The sequence below is a fragment of the Carlito syrichta genome, unplaced genomic scaffold (assembly GCF_000164805.1).
Source record: "Carlito syrichta isolate Samal-C Ts95f unplaced genomic scaffold, Tarsius_syrichta-2.0.1 Scaffold308874, whole genome shotgun sequence".
NCBI lineage: Eukaryota > Metazoa > Chordata > Mammalia > Primates > Tarsiidae > Carlito > Carlito syrichta.
Window position 1 is genome coordinate 172162 of NW_007252970.1, and position 16382 is coordinate 188543.

The 16382-nt window shown below is 43.0% G+C and overlaps 1 protein-coding gene across 1 annotated transcript in view; it reads right to left on the bottom strand.

Moving 5' to 3' along the window:
- The window catches only part of LOC103268700, a 36783-nt gene extending 21000 nt beyond the window's left edge, over positions 1–15783 (bottom strand). The window contains exon 1 of the mRNA XM_021716688.1: positions 15713–15783. Coding sequence (XP_021572363.1) covers positions 15713–15783 — 71 coding nt within the window. The remainder of the gene's footprint in view (positions 1–15712) is intronic.
- Positions 15784–16382: the final 599 nt, after the last annotated feature.

Sequence of the window (16382 nt, forward strand, 5' to 3'; positions counted from 1 at the left end):
GAATACCTCTGATTGCCTCCTCTTCTCTGATTGCTCTAGCCAGGACTTCCAATACTATGTTGAACATGAGGGGTGAGAGTGGGCATCCTTGTCTAGTTCCAGTATTCAGGGGAATTGGTTCCAATTTTTGTCCATTTAGGAGTATGCTGGTATTCAGTTCTTAACCATGGCAAGCAACCATCTCCAGAGGGGAACATCTGGATGCCATGTTAAAGTGGATAAAGAAGGAGCTGAGTCCTTAAGTGGTCTGATACTCCATAGCTATTCTCTGGCACTTGAAGTGGTAAAATATTTATTCCAAGTAGACTGGTTAACTGTTTGCAGCAAAAGCCACAATTCCTCTCACTCCTGGATGGGCGGTCCTTTGCATTGCTGGCAGCTGGGCAGGGACTCAGAGTTTTCCAGGAGGGCAGAGAAAAGTTCCTGGATCCCATGTTATACAAGCAGTTCACAAGCCACCCTCAGGGCAAGAGCAGGGCGTAGAGGCGGATCAGTGCCCTCTCCAACACATATCATCTGGACTGCCTATTGCCATTTCCTGAATGCTTTCTCCTTCTCAAATCATCTTGCATGTTTATACTCACCTTAACTACATTGTATAAAAGCGTTTCTGAATAAACAAGGGATGAGAGGCAGGAAAGAGTACACATGGTGGTTGCCCAGGCCCTGCCCTCCTCAACTGCACGTTGAACCTCACACCCCATGAGAGGCAGCCCTGTTTATCTTGGCCCAAAAGACTTCATCTGCTTTGTCTTGTGGGCTAGTGTTAGTGTCATATGTCACTGAAGCCTCATGGCCCACCACTGATTGTTGATGTACACAAATATTCTAGATGCTACTGTGTCATTCAAATGGCAGGAAGAAAACATTTCCCAAATGAAAAGGAGTAAGGAAAAATGAATGCACTTGATGCATTAATGGGGTGGGACTGGGGCCGTGTTTTCCCTCCTCATACAGTTACTTTCCTTGATGTTGCTACAAAGTTGTTGTGCAGCAATTTTTAAAAATTTTAAATATGAGAAAGCTTATCTTCCTCAATCTATACTTCCAGATCCAATGCCAGTCTACAATGACAGTTGCAGTACTAAACATAATTAATGCTGCAGGTACTATTTAGAAGGCATAGTTATCCTTCTTGAACTCACCTCTTCTGAAATTCAGGGAAGAGCAGTGACAGGAGTTGTGGGAGAGGCATTTTGGAGGCTGAAGGCCTTCCCTACTTACTACAAGTTCCCCACAATGTGAATACACACTGCATCTAAAATCATATGTTTTGAGACTTGAAGCCTCCCACCTATGGGTCAGTGTGAGAGTGGAAGGAGGGTCCAGGTCTTCTGCTCAGGGATTTGGGGTGATTGGTTCTATCTGACCATTCCCCATCACAAGCAATTGTTTACCTCGGTGTATGCTTTCTCTCACCATCCCTCCTCGTGTGTGTGTGTGTGTGCATGTGTGTGTGTGTGTGAGAGAGAGAGAGAGAGAGAGAGAGAGAAAGGGAGAGGGAGAGAGGGAGGGAAGAACAGAAAAGAAGAGAGGAAAGAAAGAAGGGAAGGAGGGAGGGAGTGTGAAGGAGAAGGTACCCATACTGGGCTGCTGCACTGATATCAGCATTTGTGTGGTGAGATAGGGAACAGACCTCCTGCTAATACAGATGCTACCTCAGCATTTTGGAGTTACTAGCCTAGAAAGAATGGTGTAGGAGTTGATTGTGCCTTTTTTTTTTTTTGAGTTGGAGTCTCACTCTGTTGCCCAGGCTGGAGTGCAGTGGCATGTTCACGGCCACCCGAGCATCGACCTGCTGGGCTCCGGTGATCCTTCTGCCTCAGCCTTCCAAGTAGCTGGAACTACAGGCATGTGTTGCCACGCCCGGCTAATTTTTTATTTACTGTAGAGACGAGGTCTCACCAAGTTGCCCAGGCTGGTCTTGAACCGACAGGCTCAGGCAATCCCCTCACCTCAGCCTCCCAAAGTGCTGGGATTACAGGCTGAGCCACCAAGCCTGGCCGATTGTGCCTTTTTTTTTTTTGCAAGATGTAAGACATCATCATTGTGGCAGCAAACTTCCTGTCAGCTTTCTTTTACCCCCACTCCCACCCTATTTCACAAAAGAAACACAATAGCTGATGAGCATAATGAACAAAATTGTTAAACTTAGTAGCCAATGAGCATGCTCCTTACTATCTGTGACACGCTGCCCTGTTTCTGTCCTCTATGACACTTCCCTCAATTCATAACCACTTGCTTATCGGTTTACTTTGTTTTGGGTATGACCCCATATCTCTAGAACATGAGATTGGGGAGAGTGGGAACAATATCTGCCTCACTCCCTCCGGATTCCCAGTGTTTAGCAAATTGCATGACAATAACTCATGCTCAATAACTATTTCTTTTGCATTTGATTGTTTAAGAGGCACAATTTAAAACAACCATGATACAGTGTGTTACCTGTCAAGTTGGCAAGGATTTTAAAAGATATGAACACTATGGTAAATTAGAAGGCCACAGCAGCATTCTCTCACAGTGCTAGGGAATACAGTTGTCCTTTTTTTCCTGGAAAACAACTTGGCAATACATGTCCAAAACCTAATAGGATTGCTTTGTCTTTGAGCTGGCAGTTCCTCTTTTAGTCATCGATAAGCTAAGCTAAGGAGCTCAACGATGGTGTGCAAAAATTTTAACCTTAGTGAAGTATATTGTCTATCGTTTTTATAATAATTCAACATTTGAAAATAATGCCACAGAAAAATATTTAATGGCTTAGAAAGGTTTTATTACAAAGTAGACAAGTAAACAAGAATTTGTTATGAGGTAGAAGCAAAATAATATGTAGAGAAATACCACCTAGAAATTTAGAATTTCTATTTATATTAAGGTAGAGGGGAACATAATGCAAACAAGATGCCATAAAGTTTTGAGTGGTTGTCTGAGGTATGGAATGTCAGGCAATTTTTACCTTGTGTTTTCCCTATGTCCCACACTTTTGTAATGAGAAAGAGGTAATTCAAATTTACTAAACTAAGCCAACTTTGCCCCCTAGTGGCTCATTAATTCAATGTTTGCCTTTAGTCTGAGGGAAGAATGTTGTCATCTACTCGATTATAGAGCAAACACCACTGCAGGCTTTTATCCCAAGGCAGAAATTTCACAAAGATGTACACATCCTTAGGTAGGCTAAGCGGTTATATCCTAGAAGAGCAATCCTGTAGAACTCTAATTGCTACCTTTGACCATATGATGACAGTATACTCTCAGCTGCCCTAAGACACAGAAAAACAATTACAGCAGGAAGAAGAAAACAGGTTCCAGGCTCTGCTGGACACGGTGGCAGAGCCTCTGCAATCTATGGACTCAAGAGGGCAAGCAACTGGAATTGGGGCACGACCTTAGGGTTAAGAAGAGGGGACCCGTTGAAGGGAGAGTCAAGGGACAGAATGGATTTGGTGACTGTGGGGGATGTAAAAGAGTGGGTATGAAGAGGACTCTGGATGAGTGGGAGAAAGTGGTGCAATCACCAAGAAGATCAAAAGGAGCAGAGTACAGGGAAGAGAAGGAGCTTGACTCTGGGTCAGCAGCTACGGAATCAAGCCAGGCAGCCATAGCTTTCTTAGGGACATGCCTTACTTCATCATAATGTCAAGGACCACCTCACGTCTTGAGGATCCCTGACAGTCCCTAGAATTTCTTATAAGCGGTGATTTCCCAGCTGAATGTTCCCTATTCACTAAGTGTAACAGGAAAAGGGCATCATTGGGTCTGCAGCTAAGGCTGAGACTGAGCTTCAGGTTGTCCCTGCCTCAGGATGCCTGGACAGTCAGGTTTAGCCAAGGGGAGAAATATGAAGTTGGAAAGGAGAGAACTCATTGTCACAGGGGCACTCTCCCATGACTCAGAGTTTAATGGCCTGGCAAGGACACTTAGAGCCAGTGCTAATATGATGTGCTGCTGGGGATGGCTCCTTGAAGCTCAGAATGAGGGGGAGGGGGCATAAACAATGTCCTACAATAAACAAAGTGGACATACCAGAACTGCTATTGGGAAAGGAGTCAGAAAGTTCAAAATTTCAGGTATGTGGAAATGTTAGAATGAAATTGCAATGTGATATCAGATAAGCTACCACCTGACCACATTCCCTGGGAAGGCTCAGAAGACATTCCTTCACTAGGGACACACTGGTGAGCAGGTGCACCAGCTTTTTTGTGATCAATAGTGGTTCTCTTCATCTGCGACAGATTAACAGTAAGGGATGCCACGGTGGAACCGCTCCTCCAATGGACATGATAGGATTCTAAAATACAGGAGCCAACTTATGATATTTTAACTGGCCTAACCAAGCTTGAAGTAATTTCCCTAACGGGCCACGATATGGACTGAATTGTTTCCTCCCCAAATTCATATATTGAAGTCCTATCCTCCAGAACCTCAAAGTATGACTGTATAGGAGATTGTGTCTTTAAGGAGGTAATCAAGTTAAGAGGAAGTCATACTAAATTAGGGTGGGCCTTATTGCAGTATGTCTGGTGTCCTTATAAGAAGAGAAGGTGAGAACACAGACACAGAAGGAAGACCACATGAAGACACGGGGAAAAGACAGCCATCTACAAGTCAAAGAGAGAGGCCTCAGAAGATATCAATCCTGCTGACACCTTACTTTTAGACTTCTAGCCTCCAAGACTGTGAGAAAATACATTTATGTTGTGTAAACCTCCCAGTCTGTGGTACTTTGCTGTGACAGCCTGAGCAGACCAATAGAGACTGTAAGGCTGGAATAGCAACAGGAATGCCTTGACCTTCAGACATCTGTAGCAATGGCTAATAAACGTGGTATTCTTAGGGACAAGAGAGATGGACAGTCAACTAGAGTGACAGTTGACTTGCATACTCCCTAGAAATTTAAAACTGGGGACAAAAGACTGAGGTCAGTAATCGCAATGGAAAATCATGATTCTTTACCCAGTTTCCACATCTAAGTCAGTTCACACACCCAGAGCCCAGCAATTAAAGGGAAGGCTGGGAACCCTTGAGGAAGAACTTTGCAGCTTCCCTGAAAGTATATATAATAAATATTCCCCCAATGCTTCCCTCAAAGTCATCAATGTCCAGTTACCTTTAGTTATACAGGTAATGGCCTTGTTGAATGACCAAGCTGGTCATTCAACAAGGCCAATAATCACAAGCAGTGGAGGACAGGGAAACTGAAGATGCAGACAGAAAAATCGTATGTCAAAGTCAGAAAAGTCATCAGCATTGAATATCTGGAAGCCAGACATCAACGTTAGGCAGTGGGTCAAAGCCAATTAATAATCAAGAGAGTAGTAGCAAACACAATTCTGGTCAACTTTGTTATCCAACTGTTTAGGTTCAACATGTGATAAGTCTTTTAAATGTTCACATCAATTCACAAATGATGCTAGGTGGACTACTAAAGAAATCTAGAGGTGTCTGGGAACACCTCTGTCTTTGGGGGCTTACACCAAAGGAGGACAATTATCCCTTTCCACACTGAGCCCTTGGCTCCCATTAATAGCAGAATCCTGAACTATACTTAAGTGTTGACTCCATTTTGCATTACTTCCATTTTTACATTTTTTGGAATGATGCCATGTTCTAAGATGACTCAACTAGCTAGAGGGTTTGGATTAGCCAATATTTTTGTTCAAGGAAACGAGATTATAAATAGTGGCTATACTGTTTTTGCAAATTTGTATCAACCTAACAAAATTTTATTGCATTTTGTGGCATCCACTTTTTTGTTTTTTTGAATTGGAATCTCACTCTGTTGTCCAGGCTGGAGTGCAGTGGCACACTCATGGCCCCTGCACTCAACCTGCTGGGGGTGATCCTTTCACCTCAACCTTCCAAGTAGCTGGAATTACAGGTGTACACCACCATGTCCAGCTAATTTTTTTATTTATTGTATAGACAAAGTCTCGCCATGTTGCCCAGGCTTATCTCAAGTCCGCGGGCTCAGGCAATCCTCTCGTCTCAGCCTCCCAAAGTGCTGGGATTACAGGCATGAGCCACTGAACACGGAAAATCCTTGGGCCTGGAGAATCCTGATGAGACAATCTTAGCATTGCTTTGATAGCACCTGTGAAAGTGGACAAGTTTAAAAAGGATAGTGTTGCTCCTGGTTTTAGAAGCTTCATAAATGAATGTTGAGTGTTTGCTGAAATTCATTATGTGAATGCTCTTTAGAAAGGAATTTTAGCACCGACATGAGCAGAATTCTTTTAACTACTTTAGTAAGTCATAACCCGTTACAGATACTTAGCAGGAAGCTTAGGGTAGAGATTGCTTTCTTTGCTAGCATTACAGTAAACATCTGTATAAGATTATTGTTTTCTATCATGGAATAAGAGGTTTTGTTTTGTATATAAATTGAGTAGCACTTGATTTTTTTTAACCTACCAGCTTATGCCCTCCTACTGAAGTGATGCCTGGTAGGGATCTTTTATGTCAGATCTCAGGGCAAGGCCCAGTTTACTGCAGTGGGACCACACAGACTGTGAGGATCTGATCAGTGGAACTGGAGTCTTCCCACAAGGACTGGGGACAGGCACTGAGGGATGACAGACAAATGCTACACCCAGAGTAGCCTTGACAAGGAGTTGGGGTTTGGGTGTGTGGTCAGAGTAGACTGAAGTGCTCCAACTTGGATTGACGAGAAGTATCTTAACAGAATTTTAGAGCAGGGACAAACTAGAACCTCCTCAGGGTTATTCTGAGAAACCAAGTTCCTGATAGCTGAAGGAAAAGGAAGGTCACCAAGTAGGAAGAATACAAGAACCTAACACCTACATTGGACATCCTTGAGTCTCCACTGAAATCTCACTACTACTCCATAATGATGCCTTCTCCCTCCTCTCCCTGACACAGACACATAAGGGAGGCAAGTGTAGAGGAAGGGACATAGGTTTTATGGCCAACTAGATCTGGGTTCAAATTATGGTTCTGTCATTTATTTACCTACTGTGTGACATTAGACACATTACGTACCTTTTCTGGTCTTGGTCTTCAATTATCTCAGCTATATTCTGTTAATCCGTTCGGATGAATGGAGGCAATAAAGTGTAACAAGTTTATTGAGCTGCCTCACCTCATAGGAATATATAAACAAAATGGTTTTATTTAGTTCATATTTCCCAGTAAATGCCTCTCAACTGCACTATGCCCCTGATTGAGGCCTAACATGACATTCTCCTAATGTGTGAAACTCTTTGCCCCCATACTGTAGTAGTTTTTGGCAAGATTGTGGGCTCTAATCCTATCTTTCCTTCTGGGACAATTCTCAGGCTTGCAGGCATATACCATATATATCTTACCTTCTCCTTGAGAATCAGAAAATCGAGGGGTTTGCCCATGACCCCCTCTCCACCTGACAGTCCCCTAGGCCTCTGTCTCTCCTGAAGTCTCTTCTATGTCTCCAGCAACATCAGGCACAGTGCCAGTGCAGTGGCTTTTCAGCTTTCAGAGAAAAGACAGATATGAGTTCCCATCTTAGTAAGTAAGAGGATTACTTTCAACAATCCCTATTTTTATTAGTGGGTCTGTTTAAGTTTCCCATCTCTTGGCTTGAGGGAAGGGAAACACTGCATAGCCCCAAACCGGACCTCTTATTTCAACTGGGCAGTTGGGGCATAAAGCTGTTTTCTCCACAGCAAGATCTGTGGGCTGGTGGATGACCCTAGTAATTGCTGGTCCTCTGAACTTAGAATGTAGGGTACTAAGTGTCCTTTGCTTTCATCTGTAAGCCTTTAGTTGTGGTTCCAAGATAAAAGATAAACTATAGGGACAGAAATCAGATCAGTGGCTGCCAGGGACTTGAGTTGGGGTGGGGATTGACTGCAAAGGGACATGCAGAAACTTTGGGGGTGATGGAAATGTTCTACATGTTAGTTTGGTGGTGATTTTGTGATAAAAAACACATCAAACTGTGCACCTAATAAGGATAAATCTTACTGTGCCTAAATTATTCCTTAATAAAAGAAAAAAACCAGAGAACAGGGAGAAACAAATCTCTTTCAGTACTATCTTAGTCCATTTGTGCTGCTACAACAGAATGCCACAGAATGGGTAATTTAGAAGGAACAGAAATGTATTTCTCACGGTTCTGGAGACTGAGAAATCTAAGACCAAGGTGACAGCAGGTTCGGTTGTCTGGTGAGGGCTCCTCTTTTCTTCCAAGGTGGTGCTTTATTGCTGCATCCTCTAGAGGGAAGGAACGCCACGTCCTCCCATGGTGGAAGGCAGAAGGGCAAGAGCGCCGAACACCCTGTAAACCCTCTTTTATAAGGTCCTTAATCCCATTCACGAGGGAGGAGCCCTCAGGGCTTAATCACCTCTTAAAGGCCCCACCTCTCAATACCTTCACATTGGCAATTGTTTCAACACCAGAATTTTGGAGAGGACACATTTAAACCATAGCAGACACCTAACGGTATCCTATCACAAGGTAACAGTGCTCGCACTTGTACAATGTTCAAAAAATAGTAGCTGCAGTCCCTGGAGTCAGCCGGCTCTGCTGGATCTCTGCCATCACTGTCATGTCACAGAGCTCCGTCTCTAGTCAACTCATCCTTACCTCTCCTGAGGTGTCCTTAGAGACTCACTGCTTCTGGTTTTTTGCTCCTGTTACCTGCAGCTGATGGTGGGGCACCATGAAAGCTCATACTGGTGAGACTGCTATTTCTGTGGGCCTCCAGCAAAGGAAGGTCCTACTTGAGCATGCCTCCTTTGGACCCCTGAAGGATGGAGATGGAGAAGCCTTCCAGAGAGGTCTGTGTTATCGACTACCGAGAAAACCTGCCCAGGACCTCCTGGAGATTGCTCTCAACACTGCCTTTCTTACTGTCCTTGAAAAGAGGTACAACCCCACTCTGAACCAGACTCTCTTATTCTCATTCCAAGAAGCCATATACTCAGCACAGAGGATCCAGTGAGGTAAAGCGGAAGAAATAGTCTTGTTTTTCTGCTGACTCCTAACTCAGGATAGTGACTGGTAAGGCCTTATATATGGAATGTGCCTCGCTGTTTTCATCAGAAGCTTTTACATATTTTCTTTTAATATTTCAGGCTCTGGAAGCTCAATACCTCAGAAAGGCTTGTTTAAAGCTTTAGAATAACAGTTGTGGAGTACATGAATGACTATCCGGGGTGAGCAAGGGGTTTATAAAAGTCAGATGTCAATGATCACTTGACAGTCCTATGTAATTGGCCTAAACCCCTGTTTCATGTCCATAGGAGTCCCAACACCTGTCTGGGCCTTCTAGAGAGAACCTGCTTTTCTCCTAACCACACACCTTTGACTCTGAGTTCGTATTTGGGCTGAATTAGTTCAGTATACAGATGTTCTCTTCATATTACACTTTCTGCCACTTTTCCCCACACTGGAGACTGTGGAGTATAGAAGTTGGAAGCTCAGCCCTGGCTGCACAATAGCCTCACATGGGGAGCTTTGAAAACTTCCACTGCCCAAGCTGCACTGCATGCTGATTACATCAGAATTCCTGGTGGCAGAAGCCAGGCACCCATATTTTTTTAAAGCTCCACAGGTGCCTGTCTTGTGCAGTCAAGATTGAGAAACAGTGCTTTCGAGTTCAGACAGACCTGAGTTTAGTCCTGGCCCTGACATACACGGGCTGATGACTCTTGAACAAATCACCTAAGCTTTCTGAATCTCAATCTAAGACATTTGGTATGCAGAGTCCATGAGTTAATCCAAGTAAAACGTGGTGACTGGCAGAAAAAATGCTTAATAAATAAAAGTAGCTAATGTGTTTTTATAAGACAGTCTATTGCCATAATTCATGGTGAATGGAGAGCAATTCCAGACCCTTAAAACCACTAGCTAAGTAAGCTAAAATGAAAGAATAAGAGAAGATAAACTCTAGCCACAAATATTTATTGAGAGTCTAACTCATGTTAAGCTTTGAAGGAACAAAGAGAGAGGATGTGATCCATGCTGTCTAGAAACTCACAAATATAATTGTGGAGAGAAGAGATGTATAGACAAAGAAAGAGAAAAGTTAATCTTACCTTATATTATAAATAATAAATAAATTCAAACTTCGTGCTGGAATATCCAGGAGAGTTTTCACAAAGAAGGATGGCCTTGGCTTTGAAATATGGGTAGGATTTGTCCTGGGGTAGAGGAATGGGGAGAGCTTCTCAGGGAGAGAAGATGGCTAAGCAGAGATCCAATGGCTGGAATATAGATAGATGGAGTGGCCTGACTGAAACAGAGGGCTTGTTATGGGAAGCACTGAGGGGTATAGTGTGGAAGAGTCAAGTCTGAGAACTCAAATTCCAGATAAGGTTGTGGACTATATATCTTGTAGGGTGTGTGTGTGTGTGTGTGTGTGTGTGTGTGTGTGTGTGTTGGAGTCCTCTAAGCATTGAATGGAAAGCTATGCATATAGTAGGGAAGAGGGTATAGGATGCTAATTAACCACATCCTTTCCCTATGGAATCTGAAACAAAAGAGAAATATACACTGAATGAGATGAGAATTAAAGTATGAGCTTTGTAAAAACTGTGTTGGCTGGGCTCAAAGGCTCAACCTGTAATCCCAGCACTTTGGGAGACTGAGGTGAGTGGATTGCCTGAGTCTGCGGGTTCAAGACCAGCCCGGGGAACTTGGTGAGACCTCATCTCTACAATAAATAAAAAATTAGCCATGCGTGGTAGCGCACGCCTGTAGTTTTGGCTACTTGGAAGGCTGAGGTAGAAGAATCACCAGAGCCCAGCAGGTTGACATTGGGGTGGCTGTGAGTGTGCCATGGCACTCCAGCCTGGGTGACAGAGTGAGACTCCAACTCAAAAAAAAAAACTGTGTTGGAGAAATGTGGAATGGCCCCGAAGCCAGAATGGACTTCCTGCTCCTTCCTCCAAAATTAGACAGAATTAGTCATCTAGTCACAGGTAGGAGAAGTCCTGACCTTGTCACAGAAGCAGGAAATAGAATATTGCCATGTGTACAGAAAAATGTAGCAAGACATCAGCTCATTTATTTGCGGTGACCTTGAACATGTTAACCCAGTTCAGAATTGGAACCAAATAGGCCATCATAAGTATTAGTTACTCCTCCTCCTGTGGGAAGAAGCTAATATGAGGTAGAGAGGGAGTAGAAATTTCCTTCCTGGAGAGTACTGAAATCCCTCTCCTCTATGGAAACACAAGTACATGGGTAATAATAAAAGTCACTCTCAACAAAAGCAATGGAGCCACTTGAAATAAAAACAACACATTTTAAATATAATCTCAGGAAGTTAATGGACTTTCTAGGAGTTCGTGGACTCCAGAATAAAGATCCCTGATGCAGACAATAAATTATAGATTTTTTTCAGTGAGGAAATGAAGTTGCAGACTTATTTGTGATAGCTCCAAATTGGAAGCAACCAAATTGTACTTCAATTTTTAAACAATGAAACAAACCATGGTACATCCATACCATGAAATACTACTCAGCAATAAAAAAGAATGAACTATTAATATACATCATAGCCTCAATGAATATCCAGAGAATTATGTTGCATGAAAAAAGTCAATCTCAAAATGTTATACACTATATGATTACATTATATAATATTCTTGAAATGACAAATTATAGAGATGGAAAGCAGAGGTGCGGTTACCAGGGCTTAAGGATGTTGAATAAGAAAGGGAGATAGCTATAGCTTTGAAAGGGTAGCACAAGGACTTTGTGATGGAACTGTTCTGTATTGTGACTGTGAGGGTGCTTATATGTAGCTACACATGTGATAAAATTGCATAGGATTAAATACACACACACGTAAAACTGATGAAAATAGAATGAGGTCAGTGGATTGTACCAATGCCAGTTTCCTGGTTGTGATAGTGTCCTACATGACACATGTGACCACTGGGGGAATTTGAGTGGAGGGTCTATGGGATCTCTCTGTATTGCTTCTTACAACTGCATGTGAATCCACAGTTAACTCAAAGTTTTAAAAAAATGTTTTTTTAAACAGCAAGTTTCACAATGTATTATGTATAGTATGATTATCTTTGTTTTAACGCTTTCAAAAGGATATATACATATCCTCCATTCTAGAGGACCATACAGTAGATAGTTGATAAAAGTTGTTTTGTGACGAGGAAACAGTAATGTCCAGAGACAAGGAAGTATCGATATCCCAGGCTGACACACACAAGCACATGTGGAGCTGGTCAGGGGAGGGGCTGGCCCCATCGTCATCCAGGCTGCACCCCTGCCACAAGCAGGATTCCCAGCAATTGACTCCTCCTTTCTCCCACATTCTGATTTCCTGCCAGCATCTCCTACTTGCAGAAGTAAGAGCAGGGCCTGTGAAAAATGGAGTCTGTAGTCTTCTGGACTCATATAATACAAAGGAAAATGTGGAAAAGCAAGGATGGCACTGAGGACCAAGAGACAAGCAACCAACACAACTACTGTGCTATGCCCATCAAGGCACAATGGCGAATTGTAACTGCTTATTTACAACCCTGATGGGAGGTTTTACTTTCTCCTCCCTTCTTCCATCACGGGAGCTACTTGTGGTGGCCAATATGCACTCGAGATGTGATCAGTTCATACTGAGATGCACTGTAATTGGAAACACATTCCAGACTTCAAAAATTTGGTTCCAAAAAAAAAGAAGAAGAAGAAGAATGTAAACTATCTTATTAAAAACTTCTAAATGGAGTTCATGTTAAAATGATAGCATTTTAAAAATATTGGCTGTATATTTACTAAAGTTAATTTTACCTGCTTCTTTTTACTTTTTTATTTTGCTCTATCTATCTATCTATCTATCTATCTATCTATCTATCTATCTAAGTAGGAGTCTCACTCATCATCCAGACTGGAGTACTGTGGCACGATCACAGTGACAGCAGCCTTGACATCCTGGGCTCAGGCAATCCTGCCTCAGCCTCCCAAATAGCTGGGACCACAGATATGCGCCATGAGGTCTTGCCATGTTGCCCAGGCTGATCTTGAACTCCTGGGCTCAGGCAATCCAAAGTGCTGGGATTACAGGTCTACGCCACTGCACCCCACCCTATTTACTTTCTTAAAATATCGCTAATAAACCATTTAAAAAACACACAAAAAAATAAAAATAAAAGTTGTTTTGTGGATGTATGGCAAGAAGGAGACTTGCTTTTCATTGTGCATCCTTTTATACTCTAAATTATTTTAACAATATGCATATATACTTTTTAATTTTAAAATATAGTTGAAGAAAAATTATTGTCACTGGAATCTGATGTGCCATTTTACCATTAGAGTATCAGTGTTCCTCTTCCTTTGCTGCACTCTGAGGAGTGATTCTGATCTTTTCTTTGTTGGATGATGGCCTGCTAAGACAACCACAAGCCTGATGGACATTTTTTACTGTAGTCAATACCTCTTATGGTAAAACATTAGGTGTATCTATACAGGATGGTATCAACACACACACACACACACACACACACACACACACACACACACTCATTTTAGGAGCATTGTCTTTCTATTTATCTTTGGTTTCTTAACACAAAAGACTTGCATTCCATAAATAAAAGGATATAAGATTTTTCTGAGAAACAATAAATTGGGCGAGGAGGGCAGAATTCCCACCTAGTCACATCTCTCTGGTCAAGTCAAGAGGCTGGTCTTTAGCTTCCATCTGACTGTTATCTCAGATGAAATTTGTTATCTAAGAAGTGAAATGCTCTAGGACAGTGGAACACCACAGTCCTCTGCTCAGAACTGGGCTAGACCCCAAGGCTTACTGAGCACAATGTCTGTCTTATCTACTTGTTACATTCTTTTCACAGTGTCCTTGGGTGATGACTCTTCTTTTCATGGTGCTCTAGGAAAGACTCCAACACCAAAGAGCCAGATTAGCCATTTGCAAAGAAACCTGACTAGGGAGAGTGTGAAAACGTTGGTGTTTGCTCACTTGCACCCACAGCCCAGATCAAAGCACTGGTCGATCTTACTTGGAAACACTGACCTCAGGCACAGCAGTGTAGCCTCCACACCAGAAGGTGGGAGTGGACTCAGGAAGGCCACTATAAAAGCAGCAGATTATGGGGAAATGATCTATCTTCCCCAATGGCAAAATCTGGGCCAGCATCCTAAGGACCCAGCAAGACCCACTTGGCAGCCCATCGACCAGTTCTTAATTCCTTCACAATACAGGCTTGTCAGTGCAGTTTCAAATTCACAAAAAGGGGTCTTTATAATAATGAGATGAAAGCTGATACAGTCTTCTTTAACAAAAAACACAGACCACAGCCTCCTTGTGAGTCTACCTCTGCAGGTAAACCGGGAGAGAGAGAGAAATGGCACTGGCACTCCACCACAACAAACCCAGGTTAAACTACATCAGATATCAGATTGTTGAGTCTTTTAAAATAAAAACATCCTTTTAAAATGCTTGTAGCAGAGGCTCAGCTCCTCAATTTCAGGCAACAAAGGAACTTCCCTCTGAACACATGGTGACTGCACACACTGCTAGGCTGATATCCTGGAGTGGGGAAGATGCCCCAGGCTCCACATTGTGCTTTTCTAAGCAGGTTTCCAGGCCACCCCAGGCAGGTGGTGAAGAACAGGAAGCCAACTACGTAGAGACTGAGACCCTAAGACCAAGGAATTCTATCCGCTTTTAGTCCCTACTAGAAGTTTAGAAAACCAGACTTTGGCAGCAGCAGGTGAAGGACAGCCCTGTTGCCCAGTACACTAGTAATAGCAAATGTTCTCCTGTTTGGGTCTCACTGTGCTACATTAAGGTCCCACTCAAGAAGAGGAAGTAGCATGGAGTCTTTTTAAAAGGTCATTTCCGAGATTAGAGGAAGAAATAGAAAATATGTTATGTGCAGCAGCAGGAGACTCTTTCAGCCTTTAATTCTTTTTGTCATAAAGCTTTGCTTGTATGTAAAGGTTCACCCTCCTGGTTGGCTGGTGAAGGTCTGGAGGGAGACCAGACCCCTGGAATTGGAGGGGGATGGAGCAGGCAGACAAGTCATTAGACCAAAGTCAGTCCATGACTGGTAAAAGGAGCAAGCCCCTGGTTAGGTTCTGGAAGTACAAATGGTCAACATGCCCAGAAGCATCACAATGAGGGAAATCATCCAAGAAGGATGGATGGGCTGTTTCTTGCTGATCAAAAAAGGAAGGAATGTTAGTGAGAGTGGGGAATCTGAAAGAGCAGCTGCAGTGGCAGTGGGAGGTAATCACAGGGACATCTGGAGCCTTCAGTGACAGCTGAGTACTCCCACCTGGAAGAGTGGCAGTAATTCAGCCCACTCTCTAAGCCTATGATTTTAAAAGGTCCTCTGCGCCTTGCTACGGGACCAGTCGAAAGTGCACTGATTCTAGACACGCTGGGGCTCAAAGGTCTCAGAAGGAACCCCAAGAGCTTTGTGAGGCCTTAGGACCCTGGGATTTGAATGTGGGAGTGGATACCGCATTTCTGATGTTTGGTGGTTTTCCATTTACACACATATATTTGCCTTTAGTATCCTTTATACTTATTTCTTCCTGCGAAATATGTTCATGTTTAAAAAAAGTATTTTCTTTTTCTTCCCAGTTTCTTTCAAATGTTTGTTTAAATTTCCTCCAGTTTCTTTCAAGTATCAAGTATCTTTTTTTCTCCTCTGGTTCTCCTGGACAAGATGAAAAGACCTCACTGAAATCTCAAAATTAGACATGGGAAAAATGTCTTTGCTCTGTGCTTACCCAGTGATGATGACAAAATCCTTTGTGCTAGACAATGGAAGAAGCAACATGGTCCTGTACAGCCGGCACATCGTTGAGCCACATCATCACAGGCAGTAAGAACACTTGGAGTGTGTCCTTTCTTCCCCAGTTACACCTCATAGTTTCCAACTGTCATGGCCACTGCAGCCTTCCCATGGCAAATTGACCACAACATGACTGGAGAACAAGCAGGTGAGGAGGAGCATCAGATGGAAAGCCTTCTGTAAAAAGGTGGCCCACAGAGCTGTGGTGGGTGGGCACTGAGTTTGGATGGGACCCGTGTCTGTGTGGACCAGTAAAGCAGTTCTGTGTCACTAGGCATGGGGCCAGAGAGGCTTCTGTTTTGTGCTGTACATTTTGACGACCTAGTCCTAGAGGTCACAAGGGCAGCACAGTGAGGGAGGATTTAAGCACCTCGAAAAACTGTTCCTCCATAAAACTCACATTTCACCCCATGTTCTGGTCCATTGTCCCGGAAGGACGCCCCATGTTTGTTCAAAATATATTTTTAACTCAAGAAAAAAAAAAGTTACAGAGCAATGTTGAGTTTGAAAATATTTGCCCGCCTGGGCAACTTGGTGAGACCTCATCTCTACAATAAAAATAAAAAATTAGCCGGGTGTGGTAGTGCGCGCCTGTAGTTCCAGCT